The 25,686-nt window shown below is 38.6% G+C and overlaps 1 protein-coding gene across 5 annotated transcripts in view; it reads right to left on the bottom strand.

Moving 5' to 3' along the window:
• The window catches only part of LAPTM4B (lysosomal protein transmembrane 4 beta), a 67,561-nt gene that overhangs the window by 13,940 nt on the left and 27,935 nt on the right, over positions 1 to 25,686 (bottom strand). Inside the window, exons 3-7 of one of the 5 annotated variants that reach the window (XM_057736058.1) lie at positions 15,988 to 16,061; positions 15,509 to 15,631; positions 11,631 to 11,729; positions 7,390 to 7,489; positions 1,019 to 1,112 (exon numbers count right to left, since the gene is read on the bottom strand). In XM_057736058.1, coding sequence (XP_057592041.1) covers positions 1,057 to 1,112; positions 7,390 to 7,489; positions 11,631 to 11,729; positions 15,509 to 15,631; positions 15,988 to 16,061 — 452 coding nt within the window. In that variant the 3' untranslated portion in view covers positions 1,019 to 1,056. The remainder of the gene's footprint in view (positions 1 to 1,018; positions 1,113 to 7,389; positions 7,490 to 11,630; positions 11,730 to 15,508; positions 15,632 to 15,987; positions 16,062 to 25,686) is intronic. The other 4 variants (XM_057736059.1, XM_057736057.1, XM_057736060.1 and 1 more) reach the window with 4 other exon arrangements.

The raw sequence follows: 25,686 nt of genomic DNA, 5'->3' as shown, positions 1-25,686 counted from the left end.
GGACATGGGTTTAACCCCTGGTCGGGGAACTAAGATCCCACATGCTGTGGGGCAACTAACCCCGCATGCCACAAACTACAGAGCCCCCAAGCCACAACTAGAAAAGAGAAAAACCCCATATGCCACAACTAGAAAGAGAGGCCACAATGAAAGATCCTGCGTGCCTCAACTAAGACGTGACAAGCCAAAAAAACAAAACAAAAACAGTAAAACACAATGAAAATAGAGGGTGATTTTATTCTTGATGCGCTGCAAAGCTACTCTAAATTTTTCTTATTTGCTATTATAGGAAGATTACAATTGAGCAATTGACTAATATTCTTTATCTAGGTTCACAATGAAAACTGGGTTTATTTGAACTGTTCTTCCAGAATGTTTAGGTGTCAAATATCTACGTGTTGATTTGACTGCTCCAGATGTTCTCTGGATGAAATATCTGGGAAGTTTTATTATGGGTCAGAGAGAATTTCCAGGAGATTAGGGTATTTTTTTCAAATGCTATGTTTTACTGAAGGAAGGAAAGAAATACGAGCTGAGTTCATGTCATGCACTGTCAGCTTAAAGCATGCAACACATTAAACCGGGGAAACGTCAGCGGACATCCAGTCCAATCTTATCCACTATGCTTTTCTATTAGAACCAACAGACAAGTCTATCTGAAGCCACGTGCACATATGAAGCTATTAGGAAAATGCATGGGGACGAGTTACAGAAGGCAAGGCTATTTAACGCCACAAGGGAAGCACAAGGACCCACTGTGCTGCTCAATATTATACAACAACCTCAGTGGGGAAAGAATCTGAAAAAGTATAGACATATATATGCATGTATGCAGAAATAAATAAATAAATAAAGGCAGCTGCCTTGGTGTTACCAAGTTTACTTTTAACTTTTCTTCCACCTCTTTCTTTAAGCCACCCTCCCATTCTTTCCCCTGTGCTAGAGAGCAAAACTAAAGCAAACAAAACAAAAAGTCCCACTGCTTTGAAAGTTTGTGACTTTACTTGAGAAGAATCACCTAAATGAATTGCGTTCCTGCTTCACTCCTCCTTGTCCTCAAACAGTACCAGGGAAGGACGCCTGGCAGGGCCGCAGTCTGCACAGATGACAGCCTAGGAGGAAGGTGGTGGGTAAAGAACAGACTGGAGCCAGGCCGAGAAGGTTGCGATCCTACCCCAGGCACTCACCAACTGTGCGATCCTGGGAAGTTACCCACTTGGTGCCTCAATTTCCTCTTTTGTACCCAGGGATCTACCTTAAGGACTCTTGTGAGACTGTGTTCATATACGTAAAGCACTCGGCACAGAGCTTGGCAGAGGGCAACCACTACCTAAGTGTCTGGGGAGAAACCCACAGTACAAAAGCTACAGAGCGGAAAACAGGACAGATGCAGAGAGAGACGGCGGAACCTCACCGGACTTCTTTAGCGCTCAGCTGGATGACACTTGTGGGAACACTACTGAGGAGATGAGAGAGGGTCAGTTAACTTTCAAGATCTGGTCTACCACTCAGGTAAGTGATTTGACATTTCAGGTCACAGTCACAGATAAGGGACATCGTGCTCACTCCACATCCCCCATTATCAACTACAGCTGCTACCTGACAGCCCTCTCAAATCCTCCCCCTCTTCCTCATCCCCTCTGCTACTGCCCTGCATCAGAACTGCATCATCTTCATCATTATAGTGATCTTGACTATGGAAACGGTCTCCTGGATGCTCTCTCCCCTTATTTGGGACGTTACCAAGTCTATATCAACCTTTCATGCTTTTAAAAATTAAAAAAAAAAAAGCTTAGCTCATACTAACTACTAAATTACAAGGGAAAAGAGATACCTAAAATTGAGATATTACAAATAAGATGTCTCTCTTGTATTCCAGTACTTACTAGGCCAGAAGCTTCAGAGCTTCAGAACTCACAGGCTGGAATTTCAAATCCTCTACAAGTCTTGTTATTGGAGAACCTTCTCCCCCCCTGCCCCACTGCCTCCTGGACCCTCTGGCTCATACAAGGCAGATGACAGTGGTGAAAGGTATGTTTGTTTCGTAAGGTATGTTTAATGTACATGCATCTGAAATGCCTAGGACTGAAAGAGATCTTCAGAGCCAGCCTCGTTACCAGCCTTTAAACGAAGCTTTCCTAACACCGTTTCAGAAAGTCAGTTAGGACTTTCCTAAAGACTCTGCAAGATGATGATGACACATTCATCTTGGCAACAGTCTAGTTTCTCAGGTATGAAGGAAATTCTGAAGCCTAAAAATCTGTCCTGCTGTCAATTTAGTTCATTTCCTCCCCTTCTGTCTCTCTGGGATAGGGAAAAAGAATAAACGCAACTCATGTTACCTAGTCAAGAACTTATTTCTAATCACTTATTTCTAACTTATTTTATAACCATTCAACCTACGCCTAGGAAGTAATGAACAACCTAATTTTTAAAAGCAACGGGAGGGAAAAAATGGAATTTTTTATGCACAATTTTTGAAAGTCATTGAGACCACTACTAAATAAATCCAGCCCACCACTACTAAATAAATCCAGCCCACCTCCAACCCTCTTTTTTTTTTTTTTTTTTGGCCACGCCACATTGCTTGTGGGGTCTTAGTTCCCGAACCAGGGATTGAACCCAGGCCCAGGCAATTAAAGTCCTACCCACCGGACCGCCAGGGAATTCCCAGCAAGACACTTTTTGAAATCAGAACAATAAACCTGCATATAATGCTCACCAAGATTAGCACCTGCAATACGACATGGCACAACAGACTCCATGAAGTTTAAAATTTTCCCCATTTATCCCTAAAGCGTTAGCCATTTTCCCACATTGCCCAAGACTATGATCCTTTCATCTGAAGTCTGAATTTCAGATACCATCTTGGATAAACACTCATCTCACTGCTTAAGTGCCCCAATTCCAAAGGAACTGGGTTCCCGCCTCATGGATTTAACAAGACACTGGGTACTACCATGACAAGTCTGCACTGGTATTAGCAGATTAAGAGTTTTTTTTTTAAATCTCAATTTGCATACATTTTAATGTGAAAGAAATTCTGTTTCTATTGTGTAGCATTTTAATACATTTTTCCTCTTAAGGCCAGATTTTGATAAAGATAGGGGAGAGAATGTATTACGTAATATGTATCCAGGATGTGATTTCTATTGAATACAATGCATCTCTCTAGCGTATGGCTCAAAGGGACACCTTAGGATATTTTAAATTTTCAAGGAAAACACTACAAAGCCTGTTAGGTACTACACCAACTACTACACTTAAGTTGTCTGGATCTGACTACTTAATGAAATGAACAGCTAGGTATGTCTTTTGGCCTAAGGACATCATGAAAAAAATACCAAGACCCTAAGAGGCATTATGAACTAACAGAGTTTGTGACCTCTCTGTCTTAAGGAATTTCTTTCAAAGATTTTTGCTTTGGTTTAGTTAGGAAACTGGAGGGATTAAACCATAGAATGATCTCCAAAAACTAACTCTATGCTTCCTGAGTATATCTGGAAAAGTAGATATCTGGCTAATAATATAGGTACTGTTTTAGAGAAGAAAAAAGAAGCACATTTATTTTCTACAACAAGAGCCCCAGTGTCTTTCCACAGAGGTCACCATGAGACTCTTCAGCCTGGGAGAAAAGCCATCTGGCTGAATACTTGGTAGGAAGTAAAAGACACAACATGTTATTATGTCCATGTGGATTCCCGATGAAGTGGACAAAAGAGAAACATACATTATCATACACTATGAGGATCTTAATATAGCTATGGAGACCAGGGAGAATGACAGAACTAGATCATTACCCACCCCCATTTAGGGTCTCCAGTATTTTTGTTTAAATTAGAACTCCTTTAGTTCTTGAACTCCTTTAGTACTAATCAAAACAATCTTTAAATATGTAGAGCCCCCTTTAAAAAAAAAAAAATTCTCCAACCCTAGAAATACAGATTATGGTCTCTATTGAAACGAAGCAGGGCTCCTTGGAGAAATGGCTGATTCCAGGTCTGGAACAGGACATGAACAAGATGAACCTAGGACAAAGTCAACCAGACAACAAGGAAGTGATCAGACAACCAGACTTGTGTAAAAAGATGCCAATTTGAAGAGGCTCCAACTGGGCAAAGATGGCACAATTAGAACACTAAAAAGGATGTTAGCTATGTCATAGCTGTTTAGAGGAAGATTTTGTTTTCAGAAAGTCTTTAAGTATGGAATAGTAGGTAAATTTTATTTAGGCTTATTGATAAAATTTATGAAAATAGCTGTACTTTTCAATGAAATATCCCCAGCTCTTCTAATCATAGGCCTCTTTTCATTAGTTCATTTATTACTTTAAAAAAAAAAAACACCTATTGGTCACCACTAGACAATGATGGACCAACTTGTCATTTTGAAAACTGATAAAGAGCACAGAAGCCCACATATTTATCATTGTCCCAAGTACCACTGGGTAACTCAATAGTACACAAAGGAAAGTTTCTTTTTATAGAAATGTTCCTGCTAATAAATGAAAAATGATAGAATGTCATCATATTGCAATGCCTAGTGAACTGATGGTATCAACGGTTGCTGACATCCCAGAAAGACAGAATCAACCAGACATCACCTGCCTCCTGAGGAAAGAACAAATCATCAACTATAAAGTAATCTTACAAAAAAACGAAAAAAGGAATATGGGAATATAATACAGAAAGCATTTAGATCCAGCTACTAATTTACTGGAAATACAGAGAACAATACTATTGGTATGCAATCAGTAAAATCTAGTTTGTGGGCCAAAGTTGTTTCTTTAAAAAAATTATTAAGTCTTAAAATACATACTGACCCATAGATCCTGTTTCAAATAAACTGCTAGGAAAATTAATGAGATTGAAAAACCTGAACACTTACTGGACATTTTATGATATTAAGGAATTATTATTTTAGATATAATAAGTACTCTTTAGAAAAATATCCACAATATTATCATTTTTTAAAAAAATCTTTAAAAACACTGCCAGAAAGCTGAGACTTCAGATAGTGATCTGTCCCTGTTTTGAAGTGGATTATCCATGCAAGCTATGAGAAATGATAAAACTCCCTTTCCCAGGAATACCATTCTTTTTTAAAAAACGGAAGAAAAGGTTTGCTGGGAACTTTGAGAAAGCAGAAACACATCATCAGTTTCCTTATCTTAAAAATGGCAAGTTGATACAGAATGAGAAGATAACGACCAACAGCCATCACGGAGCGGTTCTCCAAGACTTTCTGTCAACACACCAGGAAACAATCACAGTTGGCACTAGTCCATGGTCCCAAACCCTAGTTACTACAAACTACTGCCAAACTGGAAGCCTTTCTGAAGAAAGTTCTATTATTAGAAGAGCTGGGATGTCCAGCTGGAAAGTACAACTATTTTTGAGTATACGTTAGCCTAAATACAACTTACCTGTTATTCATAATTTTGAATCTTTCAAAGGGCGGAAAATGAAAGCTTCCTCTAAGAAGCCAGTTGGAAGAATTTTAGGTACTCACATTCATGATTCTTAAATTCTCTAAGAACCCCAATTTCTATAAATTTCAGAGTATCCTCTGATATGAGGTGTATTTATACAACGTGTACCCTCCTTTTTAGCCCTTCCAGCGTGCTTCTACTAAAAATATACATAACCCTTCAGAAAGCAAATGAAAAAACCACCACCAAAAGTATATCCAAACAAACATGTGCAAGATGGGCATTATTTTCTCTGAGATACTTTTCAAAGATGGCAGTATTGTAAGTTCCACACACTGATAATATTTAGAATGAGGCTCTAACATATCTTGCTTGTTTAGCAACTTTACTGTTCCTCAAAACCAAAAATCTCAAACTTTTTAGGTTTTCCATTAGTTCAGCAGGACAGTGAATGTACTCTGAGATGTCTTTTTAAAGAAAAAACAGAAAGATACTGATAAGATAACTAATACTGAGAAACTCAGAGAGAAGGAAAAAATTCTTCAAGCCAGTAATTTCATCAAAATTACAGTAATTGTGAACAGTTATTTCTTTAAAGAGACATACTGACCCAAGAGGAATTCTCCAAAGGGTTAGCAGGTAGAACATCTTCACTGTGATCAGGGCACAGGATTCTGTAGGTCCCCCCAAGGCCCCTCGGCATCTGGGCACGCTGGGTTTGTGCATCTGATCATGGCAGAACCTTTTCTTAAACCACGGCTTGTGCATTTCTGATTCAAGCCAACAACTGCTTGCTGAGGACTTAGGAGAACTATTCACGTACAACACACTTTCTCTCAGAAATCCCACATAGGTCTCAGTGATAACGGCTTGCAACTGTGTATTGAGTATAAAGTCTGAAGTTGTTTTATCCCTATTTTATACACACGGAAGGAAGTCAAGTCAGGGACGGGCTAAATTATTTCAGTAAGGCCAAAGAGTGAGCAAGTCGCCACGATATAAAAAACAAAACCAAATATAAAACTCCATTCTAGTTTAGTTTTAGAACAGATATACCATTTATATTTATCCTTTCATCTGTCCTCTCCAATGCTATCCACCTGGACCCATCCCACATGTTCGCGTCACCCATCGCCATTCTTCCCATTAACCACTCCTCAAGCACTTACCTGTTCTGAGCCCTGCATCACGCGCAGTGACGGAGACACAGGGAGGTTAGCTCCTAGCGGACTTGCATTTTTACCATGAGCCAGGCAAGATAATTACATAAAGGACAAACGATTCTGAGGACTCTTCCAGTGAAGGCATGTTTCTCAAATTCATATTTGATAGGTTAAAAAAATTTCAGTATGAACAACTAATAGCAGAACACAGATCATCTAAATTCTTTTACTAAGGTTTTCATATGCGGGCCAAGTTTTAAAGACCTAGTAATCTCTGCCATTCTTATCTCTTTACCTATAAAATCACATTTTCAAGTTTAATTTCATGTCGATTGAGACACTATAGTCAAACTATGCAGAACTGATACCTAGAATTATCTACCATAGTTTAATAATGCAGGCTAAAGATACATAAATATCGGGACTTCCGTGGCAGTCCAGTGGTTAAGACTCTGCTTCCAATGCAGGGAGCACGGGTTCAACCCCTGGTCGGGGAACTAAGATCCCACGTGCCACCTGGCCCCCCCCTCAAAAAAAGATACATAAATGTGGAGAGGCACATATATTATCTATTTTTAATATTTTAAAAATAAGCCAGAAGTTGAGCCATCTAGATTTTAATATCCTGTAAAGAAAACAAAACACATTTCATTCAACTATGAACCTTTGATGACTAAGCAGCTCATGAACATGTTTCAACAACAGTTTAAAAAAAAAAAGCAGCAAACACGAGAAACATTTAGAAGTCATCATATAGTGGATACGTGGAGCTCTCCATGTGAAGTGACATCACACCTACTGTAGTGTCATTGCTGGTAACATAAACCAGGACATCAGAGGAGTTCCTGCCATTGATGTATCGGTAGCAGTTCCAAACACAGCTAATCAAGTAACCCTGTAAGTAAGTAGTGATTATTAGATCTTTAATTTTCAAACTTAAGACAATTTACAACATCATCATGGACAAAGCCATACTGCAAAACATTTATTTACATAAATGTCATACACACATTAACTCTACTAAACCAAAAAGACTTTAAAATTACAAATGTTGGGTACAGTAACTTCCTGGCCAAGGGTGATATCATAGCCTTACTCTATCACAGCATGCAGAAGGTGCTGGGGGTGGGGCTGAAAGTAGAAGGGGAGTTTCCAAGAAAAAGAAGTTGAAGGGCGTAATCAGCACCAACGTTTACTGCCCCGAAGTCACAGAACAATCAATTCATCAGCCAGTTCTCGTCATGTTTTAACTCTGGATCTTTGGGATTTTTGTTCTACATCATTACGTATGATTTTATTATACAAGTCAACTTAAAAAAAAAAAAGTTCGTAGCACATACATTTGCTTCCAGATCAATACAATTCACTAAAACATTTCCATTTTCATCATAAAATATCCACAGAAGATAATAAAAATTAAGGTCCAGAATAAAGACATGCTGGAGATAAAGTGTGAGTTCATGGGAGATGTTTAAACTATGAACTCTGCACTTTCATTCCAACCATGTGCAGTCAGATTAAAATCAAATGATTTCAAAGCCCCTTTCTAGCTTTGAAATTTTTTGATTAAGAGTTTAAAGATGTGGAGAGAACAGAGCCCTCCTACATAGCTGGTAGGATTGTAAAATGGTGCCACTTTGGAAAACAGTCTGGAAGTCCCTCAAAAGGTTGAACAGTTACATGTGACCTGGCGATTCCACTCTCAGGTATATAACCAAGAGAAATGAAAACATGTCCACAGAAAAGCTCGTGCACAAATGTTCACAGCAATATTATTCGTAACAGCAAAAGAGCAGAAACAATCCAAAGGTCTGTCAACTTCGGACTGGACAGATAGACAAAATATTCCTTTGTATGGTGTATTCATGCAATGGAATATTATTCAGCAATAAAAGGAAGTTCTGATAACTTGCTACGGCATGGATGAACCTTGGAAACGTCAAAGAAGCCAGTCACAAGGACCACGTGTTATATGGTTCCATTTGTATGAAATGTTCAGAACAGGCAAATCCCTAGGCAGGAAGTAGATCGGTGGTCACCGGGGGTAAGGGCAAACGTCAAGAGGTAAACGTGTTCCGAGACGGCATTGTTTAGCCACAGAGCTGTGTTTATACAGCCCCGGGAATATATTAAAAACCACTGAATTGTGCACTTACATGGGAGAACGTATATGTGAATTATATCTCAAGAAAGTTGTTTTATAAAAAAAGAAGACATTTAACAACCAAAGGGGTGCCTGTCAACACTTCTCAGGAGAGTGACGGAGATGTTCTGTTGTGTACTCAGAGTGCTGTCTTCAGCTGCAGTCAGACTTGGTGGTGATTATTTCCTACAGTTAAACTTTCTGTGATAATATTTATATGAAAACGTATAATGGTATTGTCGTAAAACGTTTTCTGAATGGCAATAATCTGAAACCAGAGATCAACGGTGAGAAAGAGATGGAAAGGGCATTTTTCTTGAACAATATGTTCAATTTACTCAAATCTCCAGTTAACTCAACAATGCTCTTGCTTCTCTATTTAAGAAACAAACAAACAAAAAATCCCTGGACTCACTGAGAATTTTAATACAAATGAAAAAGGAATGCTTGGACATATTCTGTTGTATATTATGTAAGACTAACCAGTCATCCATTATTTTAGCAGTGAACAGAAGGTTCTTTTAAGGCAAGAACTCTTTCTGATGTGAGGCCTCCAAAACGACAAATCTATAACTGAAGGTTAAACCGCAGAGGGGAAGTAGCCTCACACACCAAGTCAGCATTCTCGAAAGCCCCCTGCAACACCAGGAGTGTTCACACTCACTAAATACTCTGATAAGAGAAAAACCTGGCCTGCTGTCTCTAAAACCCCAATAACTTATTTCAATGACCTTATTTCCTATTTGACATTTCTGTAATCTTGAATAAAGAATTAAATATTTGGTGTATTTCCCAAATAAACTTGCACTGACAGAGTATACATCCGTCACCTACTTGCAGAGCTAGGTGGTAAGTGCTGTTCCCTTTACCAGCTAAGGACTGACACATGTCCTGATTCAGGTTCCTGGGGAACCACTATAGTCATAAAACTCATTAAAGAGTAACAGCGAATTTAGGTTGTGAGAGCTACTAATCAGGTAAACTGATATGTGAAACTGCAACACACAGTTGTGTTCATATTTGTTTAATAAGTATCGCGTCTCCACAAGGGATAGAAAAATGAAGGCAGGATCTATGTTCTCAGGGAAATGCAATCTGATTAGTAGACATAGATACGTAAACAATGAAATATTAACACATTATTCACAGGTTGGAGACAGTGCTGTGAACAGTCTGTATGATGCCTTTTATTAGATCATTATGATACATAATAGTTGTTTGCAATTGATAAAAGCACCACAGACAGGGCAGGGATTTTTCTTATTCACTACCAAACCCTAGCAGCTACAACACAGCCTGGCACACAGGAGACCCTCAGTAAATATTTACTCAATAAATAAATAAATGATGCATCTTCTCATCCATTGGCTCACTTAACCTCACAGTTACCCTACGGAATGTTTTCTTAGCTATTACTGCTATTTAGTAAATGAAGAAACCGAGGCTCTGGTCACATAGCTAGATATGGCATGGCAGAAACTAAATCTAGGTCCTGTGACTCAAAATCTCAAGCATTTCCAAAAAAGAATGTAAATGCCTACACCGTTAAAATGGCTTTTTTAAGAGCCGTGGGAGGTTCCAGCTTCTGAGCTTCTGGGTAATGGCACATGGTAGCTTGGTCAGACTAACCTACGCAGGTAAAAATGATAAAATCTGGAATAAACACACACACATACACAGACTCTAAGTGAAGCCATGGCTGAAGGGCCCAAAACAGGCAGAAGCTAAAGGGGCGTCTACCCTTGAGTGGCAAACTGCACTGAGTGAGATGTGAAGGTCTGAAGCCTTTTGCCAGGGGCTCTGCCAACTCTGCACACAGCCCGGGTGGTCTGGGGCTGCCGGCGCAGCCAGGGAGGTGGGGTGTGCGGACAGGAGCTGCACAGGTGATAAGCCTCAACCTCCGTGTATAAAATCCACCCAAATCCTCGACCACTAAACCACACGTACAATATCAAAACATGCAGAGTGTGTTTTTGGGCGGGGGCAGGGGGATGTAGACCCACATGACTCAATGAATCATTTTCTTTCTACTCCTCTTCAACAAATTACTAACTAAAATGACTTTTCTCCCTAAATGCAGCTACGTCAAGCCCATCGAGGCTTGATTTTTAAGGAATTCGGTAATTTTATGCCAAAATAAAGACAATGAAAGATATGAAGAGTTAAAAGTTCAAGGTCTAACTTGAGAATTTTCTACTTATTAGTAGCATATAAGCGCAAATTATAATGATGTTTTTATTATCAGGTTTCCAAAGATGACAATAGCACTCAACTGCAGAGGGTCAGGGGAACATGGCTGATGGAGCGTGTTAAGTCACTCAGCTTTGGGGGAGATCAAGTTGACAAACTATCAAAAACCTTCAAATTATGCATACCCTCTAATTTCAAGAAATACATCTTGAGGAAATAAATGTATGAGTATATAAAAGATATATTTAATATATTCATTGCAACACTATTGATAAGTGAAAAAGTAGGAACTATCTCAGTGTCCAACAATAACTAAGGTATAAAAAAATCATAAATTCATGTCATAGACTGTTACAGAATAATCTTCAAAATATATTACATTTTTAAAAACAAATTACAAAAGAACGTGTACAGAGACATTGTAAACGGATGCTATGGTACGTAACACATGCCACATAAATGCACAACATTATATTAATTTATTTCCATCCATATAGATTTTAGAATAACCCTGGTTGGCCTGTAGAAGTTTGGTTAGTGTTCATCTCTCTCATAGATAAGAGAAGGAACAGAACTGTTAGGAATTCAAAAAGCAGTTCAGAAATCTAAAGCAAGACAACAAACTAACAGAAGTTTGCTTACTTCTTCAGCATTCACAAATCCATTTAATAATATTTAGACCATAAGTACACTTCATGCTTACCTTAAAAGTCAAGATAATGCTCATAAACAGAAGAATAATAAGGACCAAACAGGTAGGATTCACTGACATGATATCCTCTTTGTAAGGGAAATTAGGAGGCTGCAAAAGAAAAGTGCCTCATTAGCAAATCTCATTAATCATCCAGGATTCTATTCCATGAGCATTAACCAGATGTATTTATCCAAAAGCAATTAGTTAAAACAGACAGTTATTATTTAAGGACAGACACTACAACATTTCTAGTCTACCTCTACTAATAAAAAAAGCTGCAAACAGTGTGGTGGGGAAAGGCTAGTCTGCTCTTAATTCAGGCAGTAACTCTCAAAAAGAAAATTCAGTGGAAGATTCATGAGACGTGAAGACATAATTTTGCCTTCTGACCATACAAAAGGTTAGAAGTCAGTGGTCTTCATTAACACCTCGAAATTTGGATTTGGATTTTCTGGAAATTCTGGACCATTCTAACAGGCTTGTGCATGGGGAGAACCCTACAGTACCTTCTTTATATAGAGCATTTTTGCTGATTCTACTTCTCAAAGAGCAAAATCTCTATATTAGTAGGTATTTACAGCATTAAAAAAAATCAAACTACTATATATAGAATGGATAAACAACAGGTCCTAGAGTATAACACAGGGAACTATATTCAATATCCTGTGGTAAACCATAATGGAGGGACTTCCCTGGTGGCGCAGTGGTTAAGAATCTGCCTGCCAATGCAGGCGATATAGGTTCGATCCCTGGTCCAGGAAGATCCCAAATGCGGCGGCCCATGCAGCACAACTACTGAGCCTGCACTCTAGAGCCCGCGAGCCACAACTACTGAGGCCATGTGCCACAACTACTGAAGCCCACACACGCCTAGAGTCCGTGGCTCTCAATGAGAGAAGCCACCGCAATGAGAAGCCCATGCACTGCAATGAAGACTAGCCGCCGCTCACCACAACTGAGAAAGCCCACACACAGCAACAAAGACCCAATACAGCCAATAAATAAATTAAATAAATTTTTTTAAAAAAATATAATGGAAAAGTATGAAAAAGAATGTGTATATATATGTATAACAATCACTTTGCTGTACAGCAGAAATTAACACAATATTATAAATCAACGATACTTGAATAAAATAAATTAAAAACAAAAAAAAAAAGTCCTACCATCTGACCATAATGGTCAAAGGAAACACTTTTAGGAGGACTGAAATCTGCTATGATTCATGGGAATGACGGGACGTCACTGGGAACCACGTGTTCAGCACCAATCAAAGCTCTCACTGTAATCAGCTTAGATAGTATGCAGGTGTGTGGTCACCCTTTCTCTCTCCATCACCCAATACTATATGTTTGGATCCCATATTAGCAGTATTCTGAGACACAGCAAAGGAGAAAACTCATGACTCATGTGCTTGGCTCCTCCTCCCCAGGGTGAACTTCGCCCAGTGATTTTCAGAGTCTCCTTTTGCTCTGGCAAAATACCTAAGAAATAAAATCTAAGTCACTCTTTGTGATCAGCTCATCAAACTGGCCCCTGCCCTTGGACCCTGGAAGGGCTGTCAGTAGTACTGGTCTCCAAGGATAAGAAGAAAACAAACTGTTATTTACAAGACCAACACGAAATCATATTCTTTCCAGGAATATAAAAACAAAACAAAACTGAGATTAAAGTAAATGTGACCCTTTCCACAAAGATCTTTATACTCTTTTCCTCAAAAGAGTGAACATGGTTTCTACATCCAGTTAAGACCTATAAAAACACACACATAACTTTTCACGGTGTTTTTCAAGACTCCACATAAAATGAATAGGCACTAGGATTATCAAGTGGTGCTCTCCACCAGCCTCCTCAGACAACTCTCCCCAGACTCACTACAGCTCCACTTGTCAACAGGAGCAGTCTCAGTGGAAGTCTACCATCCCCTTTCAGTGCTGTCTCTTAGGCACTGTGATAACCTGCAGGCCTCACACTCTTGCAGCCTTACTGATCTTCAGGTAGAACATTCATGCCTACCTGTATTATCTGGTTTACAATTTTTTTTAATAAATTTATTTATTTATTTTGTTTATCTATTTATTGGCTGTGCTGGGTCTTCGTTGCTGCACACGGGCTTTCTCCAGTTGCCGCAAGCAGGGGCTACTCTTCATTGTGGTGCACGGGCTCCTCACTGCTATGGCTTCTCTTGTTGTGGAGCACAGGCTCTAGGCATGTGGGCTTCAGTAGTTGTGGCACATGGGCTCAACAGTTGTGGCTCACAGGCGCTAGAGCACAGGCTCAATAGTTGTGGCACACAGGCTTAGCTGCTCCACGGCATGTGGGATTTTCCCAGAGCAGGGATGGAACCCATGTCCCCTGCATGGGCAGGCAGATTCTTAACCACTACGCCACCAGGGAAGTCCCCTGGTTTATAATTATACATAAAAGCAGACGTGATTTTTTTAACTGATATTAAGAGCGCTGTCAGCATCACCAATATTATGGTTTCATAACCGGGTAAGGAGTTACTGAACGATGTGGGTGTAACAAAGGTCTAGGGGGCATCCTGAGTGTTCCAGACCCTTGCCAGGACATTAGCCTTTTTCCTCCTTGCAAATCTCTGAACACAGGGGATGCAGCACACAATACACTCTGCAAGAAGTCAGTACCGCCATGGGACTTGCCTTCGTGTCTCCTTACTCCATGCCACCCTCGCCCAGCCTCATCACGTGACAGGCTCTGTGGGGATTATGTTTCCTCCACAATTCCAGGATGATTTTAGGAGCTCAGTATCAGATGGTTATTACAGAGTAAAATTCAAGTCCTTAAAGACAGAGGTAATTCTACAACCTGCTCGTCACATATAAACCCCCTCAGGCAGAAACACTTAGCTGTTATCACAAGATAATACATGAAATTAGCACATGGGAAATACACCAAAATTTTCTTGGCGCTGCACTCTACGACAGCATAGATCTGTTTTCTAGGAAACAAAAGAAGCTATTTCTTACAACAATAACAACCTAATACTTTTAAGGAGCAAAACACTAGAGGCTTTTCATACTAGGTCTGCTGAGTACTAGTCACACGATCTGGGCCAACTGCCAAAAGATCACAAACCCCTGTCACCGCTCTTCCTCCCTACGTTCATTCCCTCCACCTCTTTCCCACTGAACTTCTTGACCTTGAACTTCCTGACCTCCGTTATCACAGCAAACCCCCAGTGTGTGTTTCCTTCCCAGAAAAACCCTATTCCTCCCCCCACGCTCAGAAACTCCTATTAAAACCTCCAAAGAGTGAACACTGTCTCCGTTTAAAACATTCTAAGATTTTGAAGCAATTATATTTTAAGGTACATTCATAATTTAAAACACAAAGATTAAAAGATGTGAAGGCACAGAAGTATTCTAATCTCACAACCTCCATGAGATTCTTAATAGCCAGCCACCAATATTCACTCATATGGCCACGAAGGACATTTAACAGAAAATCAGCCCCAAAAAGAAGCCTAAGGAAGAAAAGGATTCTATGGTCAAATAAGTTGGGGAACCAGTGTATAGTAGACTTCCACTTTTCCCATCTGCTGATGGGAAAAGGCTATCCTCTACTGATAATTGAGCAAATTGCATTTTCCAAAAATAAGACAATTAGTAAGTGGCTTGTAAATTAGGTAGGCACCTCTAATACTGTCATCACCAACTTATCTACCTCAGGGGGTTATGTTTTCCCAAAAAGCACTTTAAGAAATAAAAAATCTTATCTTTATTCAAAACTCCTAATCAGTAACTCAGATGCAAGTTAAAAATCCACAGATTAATGCATGTGTATATCTACCTCTATACCTTTATATCCCTGACGTAACCAGGTCTCCCTCACGAAGAGACACAGTAACTGTGACGGTCACATACCAGCTGTCGTATGTATTCCTGGATGGAGTTTGGATAAACAAGCACAGTGACTGCAACCAAGGTGTTTAGGGCAAAATCAAAGATCTGGTAACAGAAGAAAGGGATGATCCAGGCTGCGTGTTGCTAAACATAAGAGAAAATAGGATATTAATATGTTTGGTATTATAAAACATTGCTTTTTTGAATTCAGAGAAATCTTTTCTTAATCTGAAGGGAAATGGAGGAGTAGAAATTCATTAAAGCAGGTCGTGATGGCAACTTGGTAAACCAAACAAAAGCAGTCACCCAGCAAGCCTCAGTGAACATTTCTGAGACTATAATACTGGTTTTCCACATAACATTAGCAAGAGATTTAAACTTCTAAAGATTCTTATAGGAAACTGAGGACAATCATTCTTTACTTCTTACAGACCGCTGCACAGACTACATGTGTCAGGAACCGAGGAGAAGGCCCAGGACCTCATTTGCAAGCTGCTTACCTTGTATGCTCCATACGTAGCCATTGCACAGATCAGGATCATGAGAAGAGAAATCGCGATAGCAATGCACATGTCTGCAGAAAAGGTTTAAAGGAAAAAAAATCAGGAGTAGCTCCACTGTTTTAATAATTTTTTTAGTCACTCCTCAAAGGAGTGTTTTGTTTATAAACCAATTATAGACAAGAACTTTATACTAAGTTAATCACCAGAGTTCCTTTGGAATTTGAGCAGACGATTGTTAATGGAAGCAAAGTGCCCAAAAGATGTTCTCCTTAAATCATATATATATGTCTGTATTAAATATATCTATAAATATATCTAGGTATATATATTTAAAAGTTTGGTCTTCTGGTCCACTGAATTGTATACATAACAAATGAGGTATTCTTTTAACATACAGATATGTAACTTGTATTTTATAAACTCACATGTGTCTCATGCCCCTATTAAAACTCTCCACTGGCTTCCCATCTCATTTAAAACAGCATCTCAATTTCTTATCAGGGCCTTTATGTCTCTGTTTAGTCTACAGCCTGCCGACCTCTCCAGTCTCCTCTCATCTCATCCCACACGTCCTTGCTCACCGTAATCCAGCCATACCACTTAGTTCACTGAACACGGCCAAATCATCCCATGTCAGGGCCTCACGCTTGCAGTTCCCACTGAATAAAAGTAATATCGCTCACACTGTCACATGACTAGCTCCGCCTTTTTAATCATTCAGGTCTCAACTCAACACCTCCGAGATCTTCCCCAGTCATCCTAGCTAATGTGGCCTCCCAGTCATGCTCACATGACTGTTTTATTTTCTTTACAGCACCTACCACTATTATCTTATATTTGTTACTCGTGAACTGTCTGTCTCCCTCTGCTAAAGGAACCTTCCTGAGGAAAAGGAGCATCTACGTCTCATTCACTACTACAGCCTCAACACTGAGAAGGTGACATGCCACATGTGGGCACCAAGCACTTGTAATGTGATCAATCTGAATTGAGATGTGCCGTAAGACTGAATGTACTCCAGATTTCAAGGACTCAGTATTAAAAAAAGAAGTGAAGGGACTTCCATGGTGGTCCAGCAGTTAAGACTCCACGCTCCCAATGCACGGGGCCCAGGTTCGATCCCTGGTCAGGAAACTAGATCCTGCATGCTGCAACTAAGACTCCATGCAGCCAAATAAATAAATAAATATATATATTTTAAAGTAAAATATTTCACTGATGATTTTTATACTGATTACCAGCTGAAATAATATTTGGGATATACTAAGTTAAATACATTATTAAAATTAATCACTTGTTTGCTGTTACCTTTTTAAATGAGGCTACCAAGAAATTTAAAACTACTTATGTGCTCGCATTACATTTCTGTTGAACAGTGCAACTGTAGTACAAAGCCTATATCACAGTAGGTACAAACTGAAGACTTATTCAAGAGGTCACGTTATATCTTTAGGAGATGCTAACTAGAAGTACAGTATGTCTGGCTTTCTGAAGGTAATGTGTACAGTTATCATCAGGCTAAGAGTACAGAAACCTTTGCAGTAAAGTATCTGTGTGGTGCTGACAGTTTCCAAGACATTTTCACAGATATCTCATTGAGTCTTTTAACTCTGAGGTAGATGTTACTGTGCCCGGTGAATGGATTATGAAACCAGGGCTCAGAGGTTATATAACTTGCTGAGATAGCATTTGCATCAAAAGGCTATACTATGACTAATGCCACTCTTAGGATTTCAGATCTCTGGCTCTTTCTACTATACTATGCTGTTTCCACTTAAGCTTTAAATACTGACCAAATGAATCAACCTAGTCTGCCACTTCCTACAGGTATTTCTCCAAAGGAAAGCATTCTAGTTTTAGAATCACCCGCTCTATATCCTCACCTTCAGAGATGAGAGGTCATTTTAAGCAGGAGGTTTACAAACGGAAGGTCAAAGTACTTTCTGCGACAGAAGGCAGATATATCAAACAAAGACCATTTGCCATCTTTTAAAAAAATGACGATTCCTTAAAATGGTCTCTAGATTTAATGCAATACATTTATAATATAGCTGATGATTTTTATTAAAGGAGTAACAAATTTGATTCTCAAAAAAAAAAACAAGGTTACAAGAGAATCAAAAGATGATTAATACTAGTCAGTACTTAAATGAGTATGATTTCTCTCAGGATACATATATATTTTATAGTTTATAATCTTAATGATAAATGAACTCACCTTCCCTTGTTATGAGAGAAGAGGTACCAACAAGGACGTTTCATGTATGCCTCAAAGTATTCTTGCTGGGCAAGTAACCTGCCCAAGGTTGCCCAGCTAGCAAGTGGTGGATGAGATATTCTACCCAAGAAGTCTAATTCCAGCGGCAATGCTCTTAGCCACTGTGCTACCCAGCTGTGAAGGAGGCAGAGCAAATGCAGTAGTGGAGGTCAAAGTCTTGGGAAATCATAGAGCCTCGCCTTTTAAAAGGAGCTGGACATCCTTTACTATGTGCAAAGCCTAATAGAATTTGTACAAATCTCTGAAACTTGAACTCAACCAGAAGTCTACTATTTTCTTGTTTGTCCTACTTTGACAGTTTCCAAATTCTGTACAAGCATATTTTATAATGAGAAAAAATCAGTTTTACAAAAGCCAACCCATTACAGGATACTCTTTAACTCCCTCACAGATCTTAAAGGAAATAGAGAGACAAACAGACAGATAAATAAGCAAGCAAATCCAGGGCTTTATTTAAAAATAAAAATATTAATATAAACTTTATATTATAATGTTATAATTTATATAAGTTACCTTTTATATTAATATTAGGCATATAAGACCTCTATTAATATAAAGTATTAATATAGAAAAAACTAAAATCTTGAGTACTTTTATGTCCTATTCTGGGAAAAAAGAAAACTCCTCTAAAACTAAGTCTCACATAATCATTAAAAATTCTTAAATTTCTGTCTTTTTCCAAGAATATAAAACTCAGGAGAAATTTGAAAGGCACAAATAAAATGAAAGTCATAAAGTATCCTATCACCACTCATGAGATACCATAGAGAAATGTTAATCTGAGATGAGGAAATTTCCAAAATTCTATTCCTATGAATGAATGACTATACCAACCACATTCAACAGCCTGAATGCATGTCAAATAGTTTAGGTAGGATCCAAATGTGAATCAAATAAAAACACAGAGCAGATAAGATAAAAGAGGCTAATAAAGTTTGTATCTCCTAGCAATGTAGAGCACTGGTCACCTTTTCTGAAGTAATGTGTAGCGTACCATGGTAAATATGAGAGTTACTCTGAAGAATTAAAATTCATTTTATAATTATGTCAACAGGCAAATGAGTAACTAGTTCAAATAACAATATAGGGATTTTTACAATCAGTAAAGTACTGGTCAGTGACAGGAACATCCTTTACTTATTCTCTGCACAGTAGCTCCACCAACCAAAGTCAGAGCACAATGCCGGCAAGTTGTTTCTTAAATTCCTGGCTTAAAGACGTAGTTCTAATTTGAAAAGGTTCCGAAGAAAAGCTATACCACAGGCCACAAAAGGCATAATTAGAAAACATTTCCTGATACTCAGTCAATTAATGATTGAAATAGACTAGGCATATAAAGGAGTTCCCTGAAATGCCTTTGTTAAGATAATCTATTTCTAATTCTACTCTCCCTTTACATTTCTTGGATTTGTTTCCTTTTGTAGCTAGATAGTTATCTACAAAACTGGTAGTTAGATAGATAACTAGTACCTAATGTATGTCCCTACATCATACTTGACTAGTCATAAGTCACTCTTATGGCTCAATTTTCTCTAATTTTTGGCCACATTTTGGGCTCACGAAAAAAAACCATACTTGTGGGTATAGTCTCACCATGAAGTCTAGAAGAGAACTATTTTCGGATGAATTCACAGCAACAATATAAGCTACTGAGAGCAAAATACAAAGCCCTCGACCCTTATGGGGTAAACAAAAAACCCAGTTAAGTCCCTCCTGTGGGGCCCCACATTCTGAGGTTGAAAGCCTGGGGAAGAAAAAGCATAAGGCACTAATTTCATTCCCCTAAAACAGAAAGTATATTCAGATAGAAGAGGGGTTTCTTGTAACTTGCTAATTTACAACTTTATTCTTAAACCCAAAATTTACTTCATGAATACTAAATAGATGTGTAACAAGGGATAAAAAATGTGAGGCTACAAAGAGGACATAATCTTTGCTCTCAGATGCTTGGCATCCACTAGGAAGGGATGGAAGAATTCAACAGCAGATAATAGATGACAAGCTAAGGGAGTTCAGAGAGGACAATATTATTTTCAGCCAAGAAGAACAAAAAAGAATTTACGGGAGGATGTGGTTATTTGGGCTGGGTCTTTTTTTCCCCCTCAAATTTTTTTTATTAAGATATAATTCATATACTATAAAATGCACTCTTTAAAAAAGCGTATATAATTCAGTGGGTTTTTTAGTATATTCACAAAGTTGCACAGCCATCACCACTAATTTCAGAATATTTTCATTCTCCCCACCAAACAAAAAACCTCTATATCCTTAGAAGTCATTCCCCATTCCCCCCTCCCTCCAGCCCCTGGCAACCATTAACTTACTATCTGTATAGATTTGCCTATCCTATACATTTCATATAAATGGAATCATACAATATGTGGCCTCCTGTGTCTGGCTTATCTCATTTAGCATAATGTTTTCAAGGTTCATACATGCTGTCAAGTGTTAAGATTTAAAATAAACTATAATAAGTTACAAAGGAATAGTTAGTTATGTAATATACTGAAAATGTCAAGTTCAGAGAATCTCTGTTAACTCCTCACTTTATAAGATAAGGAAATTAGCTCCTGCCAGCTACTCATATTGAGAAATTTATACTGACATAATTAAGTCTCATGAAGCTTGCTTATATAAGAATAGAAAAACCAATAAGCAGCATTTACATTTTTTGTAATTATGGTCACTGGAGAACTAAGATGTATGACTATACTTTAAGAGAAGGAAATGAAATAAACTTAAAAATATGCATGATATATTTGGAACAGTTTTGGAAACATTACTGATGGACACTAAAGAAGACTTGCAAAACTGGAAAGGCATAAGTTTTAATTAGACTTTTTAAAGAAGTTTCACATCTCTATAAACTCACTAAAAATCATGAAGCTGTACATTTAAAGTGGGTAAATTTTACAGCATATAAATTATAGCGCAAAAAAGTCATTAAAAAAAAAAAAGATGTACGTAGACAAATACAATATGTAAAGATGTTGCTTCTCCTTAAGCTAATCAACAAATTTAAACAGATATACAGCAGTATTTCCTGCCAACTGGATGAGTGGTGCTAAAGAACAGAAGAAAAATATAAGCAAGAATAGTTAGAAGATTTCTGAAAAAAAAAGGTAGGGTCAGCCCTACCATATACTACACTTATTTGCAGGAGAGGTGGTGAATTGGCACCAAGCTTTCATTCCCACCTTCTAATGTGTCCTCCTTTTCTGCAGAGGCTAGAAAGCTCAGACCTAAATTTCCCAGATTCCCTTGCAGCTGGGTGCTAGAAGTATACAGGTTTCCCCAATTAGACACATAACAAAGACTCTCTCCTCTGACCAAACACCTTAGGCTCTGTCCTTGGCTCATGTCGTCAAGTTTTGGCAAGAATCCTATGGAATCAGTATACCTCACTCGGTATCTGATCACTCTGATATATGGTCAAATTCCTAATAAGTGAATTTTTCCACCCTCATCAGCATATCACCCTGGTCTGTCTTGAGCAAGAATCCTGCTGCGTTATCTAGTAAGAATCCCCCTCGTCTCCACGTTTCCTTAGTGATTTTCCATCTGCTGACCTCCACCCTGCTCCTTGGCTATAATCCCCACTTGTGCTTTTTGGAGGGGGAGTTGAGCCCGATTTCTCTCCCCTACTGTAAGGCCCCCACTACTGTAGCCCCTCTTGAACAAAGTCTTCTTATCATCTTTATCAAGTATCTGAATAATTTTTTCATTAACACAGTAAAATCAAAAAAGCAAGTCTCAGAGGAAAGTTCTAGCATGTGAAACTTAAACAATAGATCACTCAGTGATACAAACATATGTGGTAAGTCTATATAGAAAAGCAAAGGAATGATAAACAGTTCAGACGAGTGGCAGCTATCTCTGAGATCAGAGGGGCTCTTTTGAAAGTTAAGGTAAAATTCAGTTCCTCAAATCAAGTTGTAGGTGCACAAGCACTTACAGTACGATTACCCAGGTTTATTTTATAAACATTGGTTTACCCCTATTCAGTATTTAATAAGAGGTAATCCTATAAAGAATGAGGAACTCCGAATTATCATTAATGAAAAAACAAGATAGGTGTTCACTGTAGAAGAAAATCTCGGAAAGCTTCTTTTCAAAATAAAGGTTTGAAGGGGAAAAAAATGATCCTAATACTAAATCTATGCTAAACTGTAAACCACATCCTAATTTCAAAACCACTGAAATGTAAAGAACAAAATGCATCAGCAGAGAAGCAGCAGGTGCTAAAAGAGCACAGGAGAAGGAGCACTGGACACCTGCACTAGTTTCATTCCTGCTCAGTTACTGGCAAACGCAAACAAATAAGTGATTCTACAGGCTTAATGCATCTAATTTGTAAAAGACACTTAGTAAAAAATTTTTTAATGATTTTCTTGTAGGCAAAGTGAGGAAATGTCCACCAAGTTTGGTTAAGTGGAACGTCTGGATAAGGGGGTGAATGATTCTACCACGTGTCTTCCATGTGCCTTTCCAAACCCACTGTCCCCATCCAATTCTCTGCCCCAGCAGGCAGACGGATACGGGCCATCAACTGGGCTCCCTTACCCTGTGGCATTAGTTAAGTTCCGTCAATGAAGAGTCCAGACAAGGGATCAGAGAGAGGAAGAGGCTGCCCCCTGCTATGAGGCTGCCTTGGTTGGCCCTGAACCAAAGGTAGCGCTGCTCCTTATAAAGAGGTTAACTCTGTGTGATTCTCATTCCCAGCTCTAGTAACCACTGCCTTCCATCCCTCTTTCAGATCTAGGGATAGATAGTAACATGTGGTCTTGATTAAGCAAATTACTTCACCATCCCTAGTGGTCTTCTTACACAACTACATCTTTGTAAAAAAGATCTTGAAAGTAAATATTCATTGAATTATCTTTCTAAAAAAATAAAATGTAGTCAAGGTGTAGAATAAGCAACCTTTTGAGCCATGTGATTTAAAAGCTAAAGAGATGAAAGGGTGGAAGGATGGGATGGTAGATGGATGAAAATAAAGGGTCAGGATGGCTCCTATGGCTCCGCTTTCCCTGCTGTTGCATATTTATGTCTATTTCCTCATGACACTGGGATGTCACGCACAAGTGGACAAGCTCTGCAGACTGAGTGCCCTGTTGGTTTGGAGGTATGCGAATAGAGAGCAGGTAAGCAGCAGGGGCCTTTCCCAATGTAGTGCCAACAGTCATATGGAAAAAGCCCCAGCTGATCATTTTTCTTCCTTCTATTTCTTAGTTTTCAGTACCAAAACTTTCAAACATATACAAGAAGTAGGTATACACAGAAGTACAATGAATCCCCAGCACCCATTATGTTTGGATTATTTCATCTCTGATCATTTCACTTCTGTCCACTCTACCACTGGTGGAAATCTGGACTGTTTCCAGGTTTTGGCCACTATGAATAAAGCAACTATGGCCATTTTTCTACATGGCTAATGACGAAAACAAGCATTCATTACTGCAGGGTACATATCTAGGAGTGAAACTGCTGTGTCACAGAGTGGATGTATACCTAGCTTTAGTTTTCCCAAAGTGGTTGTACGATTTACACTCCCAGCTGTAGCTTGAGAATTCCAGTGGTCCAACGACGTGTCAACAGGTGGCATTGTCAGTTCTGTTCATGCTGCCATTTCGAACGGGTGGAGTGATTCACTACTGTGCTTATAATTTGCACTTTCTTTTAAAACTAATAATGTGGAGGTTATTTCCATATGCTTATTCGTCATATGGATACCTTCCTTCGTGAAGTATCTGTTTTTCTCTTCTTGATTTCACCCAGAACCACTGACTATAAAGACCACCCTTGGGACTCCCCTGGTGGCACAGTGGTTAAGAATCCTCCTGCCAATGTGGGGGACATGGGTTGGAGTCCTGGTGCAGGAAGATCCCACATGCTCCAGAGCAACTAAGCCCGTGCGCCACAACGACTGAGCCTGTGCCCTAGAGCCCACGGGCCACAACTACTGAAGCTCAAGCACCTAGAGCCTGCGCTCCGCAACAAAAGAAGCCACTGCACTGAGAAGCCCACGCACCGCAATGAAGAGTAGCCTCTGCTCACCGCAACTAGAGAAAAGCCCGAGTGCAACGAAGACCCAACACAGCCACTAAATTAATTAATTAATTAATTAATTATTTAAAAGACCATCTTCTCCAATAAATGTAGTACTATTCGCATCCTAAATAGAGTAAACAAATTCTTGATTACTTTTATGGCCAGTTCCTTCCCAGGCCAGGTGAATAAAGTAAGTTTGGCTTGAAAGACAATTTTGCTGCAAAATGAATCAGAAATTAATTTAGATGATCTGTTTGGCATTATGCTTGGCTCTGATATTTCCTGTTACGGTTCCTTGCCAGTCCATTAAAATTTCACAAATAAAATTTCATGAAGTCTACTTATTTGAAGTTTACCTGTTTCTGTTTGCCCCCAATGTCTTTTTATCTGTTCCTGAATCTAATCCAGGGTCTTGGATCTCCTTTGTTTCCTCCCATCTATGACAGTTCCCCAGTCTTTCCTAGTGTAGTCAATTTTTTGATTACATAAATGTTTATTTATAAATTATACATATATATTATAAATTTTTGTATATCAAACGTAAAAATACAAGTATATGTTACAAAGTTTTCTACATAAAATATGTAAAAATACAAATGTTCAAGAGACAGATGTTTTTAAAAAGAGAAATCTTGTTTTTGTCTTTATCCCAGTGGATTCTCCTATATACCCCATTTTAATATGAATCATAGGGCTCTGGCTTTCTTCTACTAGATTATTTTAGGAAAAGATCACATGGAAAAGTGAGATACACTCCTGCTCTGTCCTTCTGGATTAAATCTTGAGATGGCTACCACCATTCCAAAAAGATATTAACTTAAAATTGCTATATACCAGGAATTCCCTGGCAGTCCAGTGGTAAGGGCTCTGCACTTTCACCGCCAAGGGTACTGGTTCAATCCCTGGTCAGGGAACTAAGATCCTGCAAGCTGCAAACAAAACAAAACAAACCCAGAAAATTGCTACACACCATAATTTTCAAGCACAGTTCAAAGCAAGTGATTGTACCCATTTCAAGGACTATTTAGTTCTATCCTCATGTATGTTAAATATAGAAAGGTTTGTCAGCCATGATGATCTTTGAGCTACAAACTTCTTCTTAAGAAGAGATCAAAATATAGGAAAGGGAAATGTAAGAGGAAAGAAGTTAAAAAAAAATTCACTCAAGTAAATGAATATTCAACCTTCTGTATCTTTTTAACCATGCAATTTAAATGATCAATAGATAGTCCTAAAAGTAATTACAAACCATTCATTTCTTTCAAATATATGAAATATCAGAGAAACTGCAAATGCACTGGAATTAATATTCAGGTCATTAGAAAATAATTACTATTGTAAAGTCTTCAGTACCAGCAAGGCTTTGA

Source organism: Hippopotamus amphibius, chromosome 5 (genome assembly GCF_030028045.1).
Source record: "Hippopotamus amphibius kiboko isolate mHipAmp2 chromosome 5, mHipAmp2.hap2, whole genome shotgun sequence".
NCBI lineage: Eukaryota > Metazoa > Chordata > Mammalia > Artiodactyla > Hippopotamidae > Hippopotamus > Hippopotamus amphibius.
Note: the sequence above shows the minus strand (reverse complement) of the source record. Positions and strands in the feature narration are given on the sequence as shown.